Genomic DNA, 16,606 nt, shown 5'->3' with positions numbered 1-16,606 from the left:
TTTTGATTTCTGTCAGTTTTTTAAATCACAATGCCCAGCACATAGTAACTGTATATGCTTATTCCTTTCCTCATTTATTGATTTCCTTCCTCCCCTAAAAAAATCACTTGAGGATTCCTAAGTGCATTTTATATCCTTTTCCATTTGTTACTTGTTTGTATTATACTAATGCTAGAAAAGGGATCTGGAAATTTACAATGGGAAAATGTAGAAATTTTATCTTTGAGTCTGAAATTATTTTTCTTCACTTTGATTTGATAAAGGTTGTCTACTTATGATGCCACTTGTCATATTGCACAAGAAATTGCTGAGAAAATTCAACAGCGCAATCAATGTGAAAGAAGTGGTGAAAGTACAACGAAGGTAATAACTAATAAATTATCTAATCTCCATTCATTTAGCTTCAGAGTCTGAAAAAGAAAGTCTTTCATCTTCAAAGCTAAGTATTCAGTGTCTATATTCATTGCTTGAATACTCTTTGAGGTGAGTATTCCCTCCAATGTGGGTACTTTCCTGTCTTTTCTGATTCTTGTCTTCTATAGATCCTGCAAAGAGGACCTGCAGGAATCTTTTCTTTTTGTCCTTTTTTTAGGTTTCAATAATAATAACAATAATAGCAATAACTACTAACATTTATGATTTAATGCTTTTTTTACTGCCTTAATAGCATTTTATTTTTTCTAGTTATGTTTGAAAACAGTTTCTAACATTCTTTTTAAAAATTTTAGTTCCATATTCTTTCTCTTTCTCCCTCCCCTGCCCCATTTGTGAGATGGTGAGCAATTTGATGTAGATTATACATATGCAATCATGTGAAACATATTTCCTCATTTAGCCATGTGTGAAAAATAATACACTTCATTTTGCATTCAGAGATTCCATCAGTTTTTTCTCTGGAGGTATTTAGTATTTTTTATCAAGGGTCCTTTAGTTGTCTTGGATCATTGTATTGGAGGATAGCTAAGTCATTCACAGTTGATCATCATATAATATTGCTGTTACTGTCTACAATATTTTCCTGGTTCTGCTCACTTCACTTTGTATTAATATAAGTCTTCACAGGTTTTTCTCAGACCATCTTGCTCATTTCTCAACATAGTATGGCACAATAGTGTTCCATTACAATCATGTACCACAACCTGTTGAATCATTCCTCCATTGAAGGACAATTCCATAAATATATAATTTCCAATTCTTTGCTACTAAGAAAAGAACTGCTATAGATATTTTTGTACAAATAGGCCCTTTTCACTTTTTTGAGATATCTTTGGGATACAGACCTAGTAGTAGTCAAAGTATATGCACATATATATTTTATAGCCCTTTGGGCATAGTTCCAAATTGCTCTCCAGAATGATTGTTATCAATTCACAACTCCATCAACAGTACATTAGTGCTCTAATTTTTCCATATCTCTCCAACATTTATCATTTTCCTTATCTATCATATTAGTCAATCTGCTAGGTGTGAAGTGGTACCTAGAGGTGTTTTAATTTGCATTTAATTTAACTTCCAATCAGTGATTTAAAGCACTTTTTCATCTGATTATAGATAGCTTTGATTTCTTCCTCTGAAAATTGTCTGTTCATATTTTTTGACCATTTATCAATTGGAGGATTACTTGTATTCTTATGAATTTGACTAAGTTCTCTATATTTTTGAGAAATGAGACCTTTATCAGAGAGATAATTGGTTGTAAAAAATTTTTCCCCCAGCTTTCTGCTTTCCTTTCTTTCTTGGAGATAGGTAGATAATATTCTATTAAGATAGTAGAATCTTAATAATGAATATATACATAAATTAGATAAATATAGATTAAATGAACTTCAAAGGAGTAGAAGTCATTGAGTGATGATGATCAAGAGAGAACCTGATAGGGGCAGCTGGGTAGCTCAGTGGAGTGAGAGTCAGGACAGGAGGTCCTAGGTTCAAACCTGGCCTCAGCCACTTCCCAGCTGTGTGACCCTGGGCAAGTCACTTGACCCCCATTGCCCACCCTTACCAATCTTCCACCTATGAGAAAATACACCGAAGTACAAGGGTTTAAAAAAAAAAAAAAAAGAGAGAGAACCTGATAGTGGCAACAAGAAGTAGATTGTATTCCAACTCCTCTATCATGACCAATAAGTCAGAGTGCAACCAGTGCTAGAAAGGATAGCTAGGGAGAAAGCAACCTGGTCTCAGAATGTAAGAATATAGTTGTAAAAAGAAAGGAAAAGTTTTAAGATGAAAATAGGTTTGTGACCTTTGCCGCAGGCATTCCAGAAAACACAATATACACTAGATCCTGGAACCAGTCCCTTTCAATGAAAATTCTTATTAACAGAGAAAATTGAATTTTTTCTTAATCCAATGAAAAGATGGAGAATAATACCTATCTTTCATTTTCAGTTTGCATACTGATTCTCCTTCAAATACTCTAACCACACTTGGTTCCTCAACCTTCTCATCTCTCATGAACTATCTTCATTCCAACTCAGCTGTACACAAAAATGTTTATGTCCCTAATCTTGCTATCATCCATGAATGTACTACTTCTGTACTAAGCAATTCAGAAATCTCTTTATCCAGACGTGATTTATTTCAGCTTGGAGCAAAGTCTCCATTTGTGCCTGACCCTGTGCTATTTAACATTTTTATTAATAAATAATTTAAAATGTATACTTTCTGATGATGTGTTAAAAGACATCTTTTTCATAAAAGACATAAAATACCATAAGAATACTACCATTTCTGAGACAATAATTTTTTCTTTTCTTGATGTAATCACATATATATATATACACACACACACATATATATAACAAAATTTATATATATATGTGTGTATATATATATGTATATATAAAATATGAAAAACAGAATTTAAATGATTTTGTATAATCTTTTGTACATTTTAAGACTGGAATAATTAAATGTGCTCTTTATTTTTCAGCTTACTGTTATAATCCGAGCTTTGCTGCAGAATTTGAAGGAAAAGATCACCCTTTTGAGAGAATTATTGCTGAGATCTGTGTCAACACACCAGATGTATCCATGTAAATATTTCAGTGCCCTTTCCAGTATTTTAAGGATGGGAGGAAAAACATTCTTTTGAACGATAACCAGATTTTTCTATAGTGTGAGGAAGACTTCTAACATGCTAGTTTTTTAATTTTAATTTTCTATTTTAAATCTTTACTAGATATTTTGCAGTGAATATGTGGGCATAGCAAGATTTGCTTTAAAAATTATTCTATTTGGGCATAATGTTTATATATAGGGAGCTGATACCTTTGTTCAGTGTATTACATATATGTAAACTTCTGTAGTGATACTGGTATTGGATTTCTACTTCTTAAAAAGTATCAGCTATGTTTTGATGGATAGCTTGAATTGATTACAGTTCTAAACTGTAACTCCTGTTCTACAAGTGCTATTTCTATTTCATGATATATATTCTGCTCTTTAAGGGGTGAGCACTAACAAGAATCTTACTAGATCTTGATTTCTCTCTCTTTTTTCATGATATTGTTTCTATAATACTAAAGCAAATGTTGCAGCTGATTTTAGGATTAGTTGCATAATTTATTAGTTATTCAAATTTACTCCATTAAGCAACCTACCTGTTGATAAAAATATTCCAATTTCACTGAGTAGGATTCACATTTTTGGAAACTGGAGCATTTTTCAGTATAAAGGTGTTTTAAAAATTATTTCCATATCCATCTTCAGAATTACAGAATTTTGGCATTAGAAAGGACCTTAAAGCAGTGATTCTAACTTCATTTGGTGACAGAATAAATCCCACTTCTGCAGTATGCCCCATAAGTTACCATCTAGCTTTTGATTGAAGATTTCTAGGAAGGGGAGTTGAATACTTCCTCATTCCACCTTTGAATATATCTAATTGTCAGGAAGTTTTTACTTAAAACTAAGCTTTGCCTCTTTGCAATTTTTTACACATTGCTACTTTGGTTCCAATTATAAGAAGTCCAATTCTTTTTTTTTTTTTTTTACCCTTGTACTTCGGTGTATTGTCTCATAGGTAGAAGATTGGTAAGGGTGGGCAATGGGAGTCAAGTGACTTGCCCAGGGTCACACAGCTGGGAAGTGGCTGAGGCCGGGTTTGAACCTAGGACCTCCTGTCTCTAGGCCTGGCTCTCACTCCACTGAGCTACCCAGCTGCCCCTCCAATTCTTCTTTAATGTGACAATCATTTAGGTACCTAAATTTTCCCTTTCCTTGGCTAAACACCCCCAGTTCCTTTACCTGATTTTCATGTCATGTTCTCAAGGCTCTTTATCATCTTGGTTGTTCTTCTTTGTAGCTAAGCAATGGCCTTAATAAAAATGCGGGCCTAGACTAAGCATAGTATTCCAAATGTGTTCTGACCAGGGTAGATTGTGTTTTGACTCTCACCTCTAGTTCTATTTTACTATGTTTTTCTTAATGTAGCTGAAGATTGTATTAGCTTTTTTGGCTACTTATTATACTCTTGACTCTTGTTGAGCTTGTAGTCTATTAAAGGCCTTGTATTTTTCAGATTTTTTTGAATAATTTCCCTATTTAATGCTTGTGAAATTTCTTAAATGTAAGTGTAAGACTTTATATTTATTCCTATTAACTTTTATCTTACTAGATTCAGTCCAATGTTCTGCCTCTCCGATCTTTTTGAGTTCTGATTATGTCATATATAATGTTTTCTACCTTAACTTTGTACTTTATTTTATTATACAGCTGGACTATGCTAAAAAGAAAGTTATTTTCATTTTGAGACAAGTCTTGCTGAGATAGTCAGCAAGTCTTCATATATAGATCTTGAAGTCATCCAGTTTTGGTTAGGTCTATTTTTTCAACCACCCAGAATAGGCTAGCTTCTGTTGCTTAGATGGTATTAGATAAGGAATATAAACTGACTGTATTTCTAATATTTTTTTTAAACCCTTACCTTCCATCTTGGAGTTCAATACTGTGTATTGGCTCCAAGGCAGAAGAGTGGCAAGGGTAGGCAATTGGGGGTCAAATGACTTGCCCAGGGTCACACAGCTGGGAAGTGTCTGATGCCAGATTTGAACCTAGGACCTCCCATCTCTAGGCCTGGCTCTCAATCCACTGAGCTACCCAGCTGCCCCCTATTTCTAATATTTTTAATGTTAGCTTATGAATAATAATTAGGAACATGGTTTTGCTTTAAAGCACTTAAAAATCATACATTATTTAGAGGTCATTTCTAGTCATTATTATTTTGATCATTTAGTAAGGTAATCAGCAACTGCTTGTACATATAGTCAGTTTGTTTGGTAAATTGCAGGATAAGAAAACTGCTATTTTAAATTCCATTATTACTACTAATCGTAAATATTAAATAGACCAATTAACTGATACTATTAGCCAGGGTTGTACCATATCCAACTTTCCCTGATAGTCTGATTTTATTATGGCATTTTCTGAAATGTTTTTTATTCTAACAACTCTATCAAAATTAGACAAGGAGCAAGTGCTTTCTCTTAAGAAACAAGGACATAAGAATTTGTTTAGAGAAGTTAAAAGAACTTTTGGTAAGTAATTCAGTACCCAGAGGAAATCATAAATTCTCAAAATTCTGAGGATATGCAAACTTTCTGAAAAGTCCCTTGGTTTCAGTACTGCTACTTAGATAACTGAAGAGTAATTAGTTTGGCTTCTTTTATAGTGGTTACGTTTCTCAGGGGGTTAAACACGAAAGGGTATTTCATATTACAACAGAGGTGTGTTCCATCTGTTTGTAAAGGGTAAAAATTATGGTTGGATTGAATATTTAAGAGTTTTGGTCGCCAGGAATTGATTACACAATTCAAATGGAAGACTCAAGTCAGAATGACTTAATGACTTTTATGGTAGTTTATTTACAAAAAATAGGAGGGAGAGAGACAGAGACAGAGACAGAGATAGAGATAGAGATAGAGACAGAGAGACACAAGGTTTCTAGCCCAAGACTTCCTCCAAGATGAGAGGCCTCTTCGGAGGTTAGTGCCTTTTGGACTGTCATGTGGGTGAGTAAAAGGCTGAGGTCTCAAACCTGAGCTCCTCCAAGGCCAAGATCAAAGGGCAAAATCCCTCTCACAGGAAGTTACCATCATATTTAAAAGATGGTTCTTTGAGTCACTTGCTGTGTCTACTGTCCAGTTCTACATGGACAAATGGCAGCTTAAACTTTGCTTTGGACTGCCCAGGGAGGAGGCGGTCATTTTTGATTTGTCACTAGCACATGTGGTCATAGACCTTCCCCCCCCTCCACTTAATTCTTAAGTGAGGTGGGGTGTATATATTCCTGGTGGCTAAAGTCTAAAGTATAAATAGAGGAGAGCTAATTCCATCTTCACATGTTAATAAAAACAAATTTTCTTTTGAAATAATAGAAAAAAAGGATAAGCATATATTTCTTATTTTATTGTGTTCCTTTTTTTCCATGACCCTAAGTCAAGTTGAAAATTTCAGATTACTGTTCTTTAAATCCTATGATAAATTTCAACATATTAGAGGCAGCCTGGTATTTTGGCTTATTAAAATCTTTTTGATTCCTTATGATCTTCTAGGTATCTGCTTCCTTTTATCTGTAAATCTAAAATAACTATCTTTGTTTTATCTATGAATTTGATGTATAATCCATCTATGCCTTTGTCCAAGTCACCACTTTTTTTTGGACCAGTAATATGATTGGTGCAAGAAATTCCCTCTGCTAATGTAGATTAGTACCACTTTCTCAATTTACATTTTGATATATTTACATTTACAGGAATGTCTTGGGCACTCAGAGTTTGTGACTTATCCAAAATTACATACAGTATGTGTCAGAAGAGACAAGGCTTGCCCTCTTTTCACTTTGTTATGCTTTTTCTTAAAGCATTAATGAAAATGTTAAATAATACAAGTCCAAGACAGCTAAGTGGCAGATTAGATAAGAGCTGGGGCTGGAATCAGGAAGACTGAAGTTAAGATCCAGACACAAGCTGTGTAATCCTGGGCAAGTTACCTAACCTTTGCCTACCTCAATTTTCTCATTTGTAAAATGGTGATAATAATAGTATTTACTTTCTAGGGTTGATAAAATGAGATAATTTCGGTAAAGTGCTTTGCCGTGAAATGCTATGTAAATGTTAGCAGCTATTATTGTTGTTAGATTTCAAGGTGACTCTATAGTAGAGACCACCTTCTGAGCTGATATAGAATCATTAATGACTACTGTCAGAGTGGCCATTCAGTCAATTCTGAATTCACCTAAATGTATGCTTTTCTAGTCTACATCTTTCCATCTTCTCCACAAGAATAGTATGATCCATTCTTTGTTGCCCAGTCAGTTTAGGTTAAAAAATGCTTTTTTGTCATCTTCATATCATCGAGTTTTAGCACTCCTTGCACTGTTCTTATAGAATCATCACATACTTTTGTGTTCACTCTCAGTTTGCTTTCATCTTCTGCACATGTTTTTAAATTTAAGTTGGTCTGTAAACTCTCTGCATTCAGAGCAGTCTCATTATGAGTACATGTATCTTGAGCTTACACTGCAGGTAGACAATTTTAAATGGATCCAGAATTGTATTAGAGACATATAGCAGGCTAAATTGTATTTCAGAAATTATACATTGCTTTTAATAACCTGTCTTTTCCTTGAAACAAAGGATCAACTTTTTTGAGATCAGTATCATTCTGGTGATGTCAAATGATTATGATTCCTGCACTAGCACAGTCTTAGGATTAAAATTGAGGGTCACCCAAAGGACAGTGGTTCTCATCATGGGTAGGAGTAGCCTGTAACATAAAGAATAACAAAAAGAATCCTTGAGTTGCAGTGTTATAAAGAATTTCATTTGATAGCTGTATGACTAGAATACAGCTATCTGTATTATGAGAGTTAGGATATTCCATATACAAATGTCCCTTCCACATCATTACTTTCTCCAGCATAGTTTTGATATATCATGGGTTGGCATAAGAAATTAAATGGGAATTTTTTGGGAATTTTGAGGAAGTTGCTGATAACACATGAAGTATTTTTATATAACATTGATCTGCATATAGCCTCTGACCAAATACTTAGCCCAAATGGTATTGTAAACACCTCATAAAAGAAAAAATTAAAATTTCTTTTTCTGGTATGGACACTCCCATGTTTTCCAGTTATTTTTGCCACTTATAAAAGTGCAGCTATAAATATTTTTATACAAACATTTTTCATCATTATCTCTTTGGAGTACAAACCCACCAGTGGTATGGCTGGATCAAAGGGCAGGTATTCTTTTAAAACCCATTGGGCGTAATTCCAAATTGCCTTCCAGAATGGTTGGATCAATTCACAATTCTACCAGCAATGTATTAGCATCCCAATTTTGCTATATCCCCTACAACATTTATTAGTTTCCTTTGCTGTCATATTGGCCAATCTGCTAGGTGTAAGGTGGTACCTCAGAGTTGTTTTGATTTGCATTTCTCTAATCAGGAGGGTTTTGGAACACTTTTTCATGTGATTATTGATAGTTTTGATTTCTTTATCTGAAAACTGCCTATTCATGTCCCTTGACCATTTGTCAATTACTATTAACTCAATATTAATATATCTCATTTAAGGACCCCAGCACATTTTGTGCATTGCTCATGGATAATGTTGGAGGGAGTCATAGGCAAGAGTCTTACGGGATAAGAAGGCATAGGTGAGTTATGAGCTGTACCTTTGGAGAAAGTACTCAAATTCATGAGTATGCCATGGAATCCCAAGAGTTAGAAGGGATCTCTGTAGTGGTACATGAAAGGAATCCCTCCTATTCCCTGACAAATAGTTATCTAACTTTTGCCTAAAACATTTAAGGAGGGGAATTCTTGCCTTGTGGGATCAAAAAGAGTAAGTATAATTCCTCTTCTACATGGCAGCCCTTCAATACTTGAAGACAGCTATTATGCTTTCTCCTATGTATTCAGATCCTTTACAGTACATATTATAGTGTAAAAATAAGCACAAATGGAGTGGAGCAATTAGGAATATTTTTGTATGGGCATGGCTGTTTTTGATGGTGTCTTGTTGGCTTTTAATGATCATTGCTTCTCATTATAAGTACCCCCAAATTATCTTTATAGTATTGTGTTCTAAGATTTTGACAGAAATTAAAAAATAAAAGTGAAACTCATTGTATTATAATCAAGAAACTCTACCTTTTTCATTTTTATGAAATTTGGAACATTTCTTTTCTCCAGTTTTATAGTTCTTGTCCCATTTATCAAGATCTTTATTTTTATTTTTTAACCTTTTAAATTTCCTTGAGTCAATACCATATGTTAAGATACCATTTTTTTTTTTTTTAGCGAAACTAGTCATATCTGTTATATAATGTTCTTAAACCAGCTCATTTATATTGGATCTCCATTCCCTACAAACCATTTTTGTTTTATTTTTTCTCAGTCCAAAGTCTTTGTCATAGGTAGGGAAAGTGGGGGAATGAGTTGAAGAGCTCTTCTCATTTTCATCTATTATTATGATCCCCTTTACATAGAGTAATAATCTTAATCCTTCTTTTATCTACTTGGCTTAATATAGCTTAATCACCAAGCCATTTGTTGTCTTTAATATCACCAGCCTCAGCTTATTTTGGGTTTTTGTGCTCAAAGCCATATTCTTAAAATATAATTTTTGGTTGTTTGTCCTTGCATTTATTTTCCTAAAAAATTAATCTAATTTTATTGATAACTTTCATATCACATTGGTCTCTGCATACAATCCTTCTTTCCCTACCTTAATGGATTGTGATTAACAGGGAAGAGGGAAAGACTTGATGTCATAGTGAGACTGAAGAATAGCCTTAGGAATAAGTAGAAAAAAAATTAAAGACAGAAATTTACAATTGGAAAGAATTCCCTAGAATTAGTTCATGGAGGTGTAGCATAGTTGTGGATGATCGTTAGATCTAGGTTTGTTTATCTCTTTTGGTGCAGTGGGGTAAAGATATTGGTAATGGAGAACTAGAATTAAAACTCGTTTTCCAATTTCAAAACTGATACTCTCCATCATTTTCATCATTGACCCAATTTGTGTCAAAACCTCCTAATTTAGATGTGTAGGTGTCCAAGACAACATGCTTTATTGACTTGTTAAATATACGAGTCTGCTCAAAATCTGATCCTTCCTGTATTTTAACCCTCATCCTTTCTCACATGTACTTTTCCCCTAGAGAAAGCAAATCCTTCTACATGCACGTGATCCATTCTGTCTTCATCAACAGATTGCCTCCTCTATCATTTTTTTTTTTACTTATCTTCAGTCAGTTCTTGTTAGCTATCAGCTTCCCTACTGCCTACAAAAAAGTGTGCCTCCCCCTCCTTTTCTTGAAAAAACCCTCAATTGATTCTTTATCCTCCTTGCTATTGTCCCATATTTCTCCTCCAGTGTAGGGCCAAATTCTTTGAGAAGGCCATCTATAATAAGGGCTTCTCACTGCCTTCTTAACTCTGTGCAGTCAGACTTTTGATTTAATTATTCAAACAACTGATTTCTTTAAATTTACTGGTAATCTCTTCATTATAAAATTTAATGACCTTTTTTACAATCCTCATCCTTCTTGATTTCTCTGCAGCTTTTGACACCATCCACCCATCACCCTTTTTTTCCTATATTTTCTTCTCTCTAGGTTTCCATACACTTCTTTGTCCTAATTCTCCTCTCTGGCTTAGCATTATTTTTCAGTCTCCTTTGCTGTATCATCATCAATTAGTCACTAAGTATTAAGTGATTACTGTATACTACAGTCAAAGAAAGGCAAAGAAGACAGTCTGTATTCTTAGGAGCTAATAATCTGATGGGGGGAGACAATGTGCAAACAACTATAAACAATATATGTATATACAAAATGAATCGGAAATGCTCAACCTAAGTCAGGTACTAACATTAAGGAGGGATCAGGAAAGACTTCTTTCAGAAGGTAGAATTTTAGCTTGAATGTGAAGGAAGCCAGGGAAGCCAGGAGGCAGACATAAGGTGAGAGAGAATTCCAGGCTTAGGAACAACTTGTGAAAATGCAGAGTTAGGAAATGAAATGTTTTGTGCTAGTGTAAGTGGATTGTAGAAAGGGCTAATGCTTGAGGTGAAAAATAATGAACTCAGTTCTGGATGAATATCCAGCAAAGAAGACTAAGGAATAGTCACTCAGATTGGAGGAGAAGGTTCCTGTAGTGGTAAGTTGCCTCACAACTCTGTCCTATACCCTCTTTTTCCTCTGTACTATTTCACTTGGTGATCTCCTCAGGTCCTAAGGATTACTTACCCAACCCTAACCTCTCCCCAATCGCCTGTTTGACATCTTGAACTAAATTTCTTGTATCTCTTAAACTTACAGTGTCCAAAATAGAACTTCTTATTTTCCTTCCTAAGCTTCTTCCTCTTCCTATCTTTTTATTACTATAAAGGGCACAATCATTCTCCAGATCACCTAGGCTCAGAGTTTAAGTATCATCTTCAAATCTTCACTCTTTCACCTCCTCCCTATATTAAATCTTTTGACAATCTTGTCATTTCCAACTTTATAAAGATTTTACATATGCCCCCTTCACTTCTGACTCTGTCATCATTCTAATGCAGGCCGTTTTATATCTTGACTATTGCTGTAACTTGTACTCACTCTCACAAATCTCTTCCTATTCCAGTCTATCCTCAACTCAGCTGTCAAATTGATTTTCCCAAAATGCAGACTCTGACCATGTCCTCCCCCCCCCCCCACCTCCCTCCTCCATTCAGTGAACTTCAATAGCTTTCTTGTCACTTCTAGGATCAACTATGCAGCTCTCTGATTGGCACCCAGAGCCCTGGTCCCATTCTAACTTTCCAGTCTTTTTACTCCTTTTGATGTATTCAGTGATTTAGTGACATTGGCCTTTTTGATATTTCTTGCACAAGATATTTCATCTCCTGACTCTGAATTTTCCCTTACTGGAATCCATTTCCCCCTTATCTCCTTCTAGCTTCCTTGGTCTTCTTCAAGTCCAAGTTAAAATTCCAATTTCTGCAAGAAGCTGTTTCCCTATCCTTCTTAATCCAGGTACATACCCTCTGTTGGTCATTTCTAATTGCCTTGTGTACTCAGCACATAACACAAGCATACAGTAGGTGCTTAATAAATGTTCATTGTTTACTTGACTTGATCTAGAAATAAAAAACCTTCTTAGGTATCTTTTTAGATAATTGTTTACTTTCAAATCTTCCTTTCTCTTCTGAATTCCAGCTCTAAAAAAGTTTTACTGATACCTTTTGTTTTTACCCCATTTATTCCTCTCCACTTCACCTCCTTCTCTCTTGAGTTTGTTCTCTGTTCTCATTTGACAGTTATGATGAAAGCATTGTATGTTTCCCTTAGATCACTAACCCTTGGACTTTATAGTTTTTAGCATTGGTTTTTAGGGTCTGTGATTTTTGTTTGTTTGTTTCACTATGAATCATCAAAAGTGGGTAGACGTTGCCAGGTTTGATGAACCTTGGGAAGTCCTTTTCCTTATCCTGATCCATTCCTTGTTCTAAAATAAATGATATGTTCTACTTTCTTTGCAGAATTGGAGGACTATAAGTTTGAAAATTGCATATGTTGTCAGGCATGATTGATGTGGTTGTTAGTTATCCTGAGCTTTTTTTTTTCTTTTAAACTCTTTGTTATAAGGGATAGTTTGCTGTGTGTAGGGTAGGAATATATTTAGAAACAAATATATTGTGAAAACTAGACATCAAAAAAAATAAAGTAAGGGAGTTGGATGACATAATCTCTAAAGTACCTTCCAGCTCAAGGCTTTATGATTTATATTTACATGACTGTATTAGACATTATGTCCAGTCATGATGAGTTGGACAAGTTTCTGCCAAGATTGAAATAATCAGAATTTACTGTATTAGTAAAATCTTAATTTTTAATCTACCTTTATTTTAAAAATTCAACTAATTAATTAAGAATATTTTTACATGGTTTACACGATTCATATTCTTTCCCTTCCCTTCTCCCTCTCCCCTTCCATAGCCAACAAGCAATTTAATTTGGTTTTACATGTATCATTGATCAAGACCTATTTCCATATTATTAATATTTGCAATAGAGTGATCAGTTGGAATCTACATCCCCAATCATATCCCCCTTGAACCATGTGATCAAGCAAATGTATTTTCTTCTGTGTTTTGGTTCCCACAGTTCTTTCTCTGGATGTGGATAGTGTTCTTTCTTATAAGTCCCTCTGGATTGCTGCTAGTAGAAAAGTCCATTATGTTATTTTGCCACAGTGTATCAGTCTCTGTGTGCAATGTTCTCCTGGTTCTGCTCCTTTTGCTTTGCATCAGTTCCTGGAGGTCATTCCATTTCACATGGAAAAAACCCTTAATTTTACAGTACAGAAAGATTATTTTTTTTTGGAATTATATTTTCTAGGGAAGTATATTTAATGATGGAGGAACTGTTAAGGTTACACTGTTGCACTGAATGACATTAAAAAAAAATCTTATCTTCTGCCTTAGAATTGATACTTAGTTTTAGTTCCAATGCAGAAGAGTAAGTAAGGGCTAGGTAATTAGAGTTAAGTGACTTGTCCAGGGTCCCATAGCTAGGAAGTGTCTGAGGCCGGATTTTTAACTCAGGACCTCCAATCTCCAGGCTTCGCTCTACCAACTGAACTGCCTAGCTGTCCTTTCTCAAGAACATTTCAAAGCTCCTCTCCTTTTCAGAATTTGTTGTCAGTTCAATTCAGTAAGCATTTATTAAATAGATACTTTTCATATGTTGATGCCAAGGAAAAAACAAGACAATTGTCCTTATACAGAAAGAACTACTGGGAATATACCACCTATGTAATTGAGAGGTAAATATGAAATACCTGAAAAGTAATTTTGAGTTGGGGTTTGCTAATGAATGAGAGCATCAGAAAAAAACTTTTGTAGGTGGCACTCAAGGAGAGCCTTTGAAGAGAAATTCCTGGCATTGGACATGGAACAGTCTAGGAAAAGTAGGAGAGAGGATGTTGTGTATGCAGAATGTCACATATTAACCTATATCTGATAGAAACTTTGTGTACATGAGGGAAAGTCAACCTGGAAATACAGATTGGAGCAAAATGCTCAGGCGCTTTAATATCCAATTTAATTTTTGTTTTATCCTATAGACAGTAGGAAAGACATTGAAGCTTCTGGGTCAGGGAATATTATGGTGAGACCCATGCTTTTGGAAGACACTGTTTTAGTGAGAACTGTGCAGTATTTCAGAAGTCAATTGAATGGAAGTCTGGAGTAGATCCTAGTTTAACTGTTGGGCTTTGTTTTTTCTATTTGCTTCTACCAATCACACTGGGATTTCCTAGGAATAAATGAAATAGTTTATAGTCTTATTTCAGAAGATAGTATAAAAATCTGATGATGTAGCAATTTTCATTAATATCATCTCATGGTATTTTCAATTAAGTAAATTGTATCTAGTGTTAAACTCTTTTTGATTTGGTAAAGCATATTGTTTAGTTATGAAAAAGTTAAAACCAAAAAAATCCTGTAAGATTCAGTAGATAAATTTTTTGACTTAGTTGGTGTGATTTGTATAAGAAATATTCTTTCATCTGTTTTCCCCAGTTGTTATCTTCTTCAAGGTAGCTACAGTTTTCTCCTGTTTTTTTTTTTAAATTTGGAAATTAAAAAAATGTTTTGGAAATATAATTTCTTTTAAAAATCAAAGAGCAGTTATTTGCTTACTATATATTCATATCTGTTTTACTGAAAGAGAAAGTTGATTTAGAAATGATGAAAATGATAATAAAAAAAGTAGGATTTATTTTGATTTATAGGCAATTTGATTGTGAATTAGAACTAACTTGGCCGTTAACTTTACAATGTAGAAAATTAAAATGTAAACAAGATTGTCAATCTTCTTATTGAACCTTAATGAGATGTCTTCAGAACACAGCTTGAAGGGGATCGAAGACAGAACTTATTGGATGACCTTGTTACCCGTGAAAGACTGCTTCAGGCCTCCTATAAGAATGATGGTACAGAACCAGATTTGATCAGGTATAGTGTTTTCATTTATAAGATTGAGTTGGTGAATAATAATTTATTCCTGGAGATCACTTGTTTCATTCTTCTTGAGCAATTTAATGATTTATTTCAATTATAGAAAAAAGTGTTTTCATTTGTAGTTAGTTATATTATCTTTTTTCCAATTTTGCTTCATTTTTAAATTTTCCTTCTTTGTTTTACTTAACTAAAATAGTGAATAAGACATTAAGATATAATTGACTGAACTTTAATGTAAATAGATCATGCTAGATACAGTTCAGATTAAAGCAGTAAATTTCTTTTAGGTTCTTGGACCCACCTAGGCTGTACAGTTTCTTTGGCATTTCTGTAGTTACTTGATATCATTATCTATGCACTCAAATTGAGTTTTTCATTGGCAAATATGAACAATGCCAGGAGGTAATAAGAATATATTGTGGGTGGGTCACATATATCAGAAAAATCGAGTTATTTATATTCCTTGTCAGTGTATAATTTTTAGTATTAACCTGGAAGATTATTCGAAATTGTCTTGATCTTTTGGAAGATCATGGTAGCTTTCTGAATTCAAAATTAATGGCTTTGAATTATTATTTTCTTTTATTTTTGTCTATACTTCAATAGTTCTTCCAATTTGATGTAATTTCATTGTGATGAATACCCAGTAGTAGAGGGCATAGAAGTAGCCTGCCCTTACTTTTTTAAACCTAGTTAATAATAATTCCATATCTCCTGGTACAAATGAAAGGTCAGTAAGGATTTTTAGGATACAAATTCAGATGACATATTGAATTATCCTTAGTCTATTGAAAGTGAACCCCAAAGAATCAAGTGACAGAAGTAGTGAAACTGTCTTTTAGTAACCATAATAGAATTTTAAATGAAAACAAAAAAAACATTAATGAGCCAGTCAACTCAAGTTCCAGCTGGTAGCTGTGGTTCTGACTTACTTTCTCCATTCTCTGCTTGCTTAAAGGAGCAGATTCAGGGTAGATCTGTTGGTTATTGCATAAGGATTGAGGAATGAACTATTCCTAGGTGTTAGAGAGGCCAGTTTTAAGTTAGCCATGTCCAGATTGCATAGGAAGAGAGTTTATTGCCCCAAGGAAACAATCATTGGTGTGAAGGAAGAAATTGGGATCAAGTTTTTGAGGTGGAGAACAGGTTTAAGAAGAACTAGTGGAGTATAATAGGAAAAATATTGGATTTAGAATCAGTGATTTGGTTTGTGACTGTGGGCAAATTACTTGATTTCCCTGATCCTCAGTTTCCTTACCTGGGCAAGTTGATCCCTGAGGTCTCTTCCATTTCTGATGTTCTGTGATTCTGAGGATGTTGGAGAAGAGCTAATAAGTAGGTTGTCAAAGTGGAACCTAAAAGTTCTCTGGTACAGGTAAAATTGTGAGGTTGTTTTTGTTTGTTGTTCTATTACTCTCCCCTTTTGCTTTCCCTCATTTACTACTCAATACTTGCCCATTCCTCCTCTTTACCAAATCAGAGAGTATTTTTGCTTTTCCCTCTTTGATTTTTCAACTGTCCTTTTGTCCTCTCTCTCTCTCTCTCTCTCTCTCTCTCTCTCTCTCTCTCTCTCTCTCT

The 16,606-nt window shown here is 34.3% G+C and overlaps 1 protein-coding gene across 1 annotated transcript in view; it reads left to right on the top strand.

Moving 5' to 3' along the window:
• Positions 1–16,606, top strand: part of STX8 (syntaxin 8) — a 352,021-nt gene that overhangs the window by 8,795 nt on the left and 326,620 nt on the right. Inside the window, exons 2-4 of the mRNA XM_044675211.1 lie at positions 264–363; positions 2,936–3,030; positions 14,912–15,022. Of these exons, the coding sequence (XP_044531146.1) occupies positions 264–363; positions 2,936–3,030; positions 14,912–15,022 (306 nt within the window). The remainder of the gene's footprint in view (positions 1–263; positions 364–2,935; positions 3,031–14,911; positions 15,023–16,606) is intronic.

Source organism: Gracilinanus agilis, chromosome 4 (genome assembly GCF_016433145.1).
Source record: "Gracilinanus agilis isolate LMUSP501 chromosome 4, AgileGrace, whole genome shotgun sequence".
NCBI classification, from domain to species: Eukaryota; Metazoa; Chordata; class Mammalia; order Didelphimorphia; family Didelphidae; genus Gracilinanus; species Gracilinanus agilis.
This window is presented reverse-complemented; position numbering and strand designations above follow the sequence as displayed.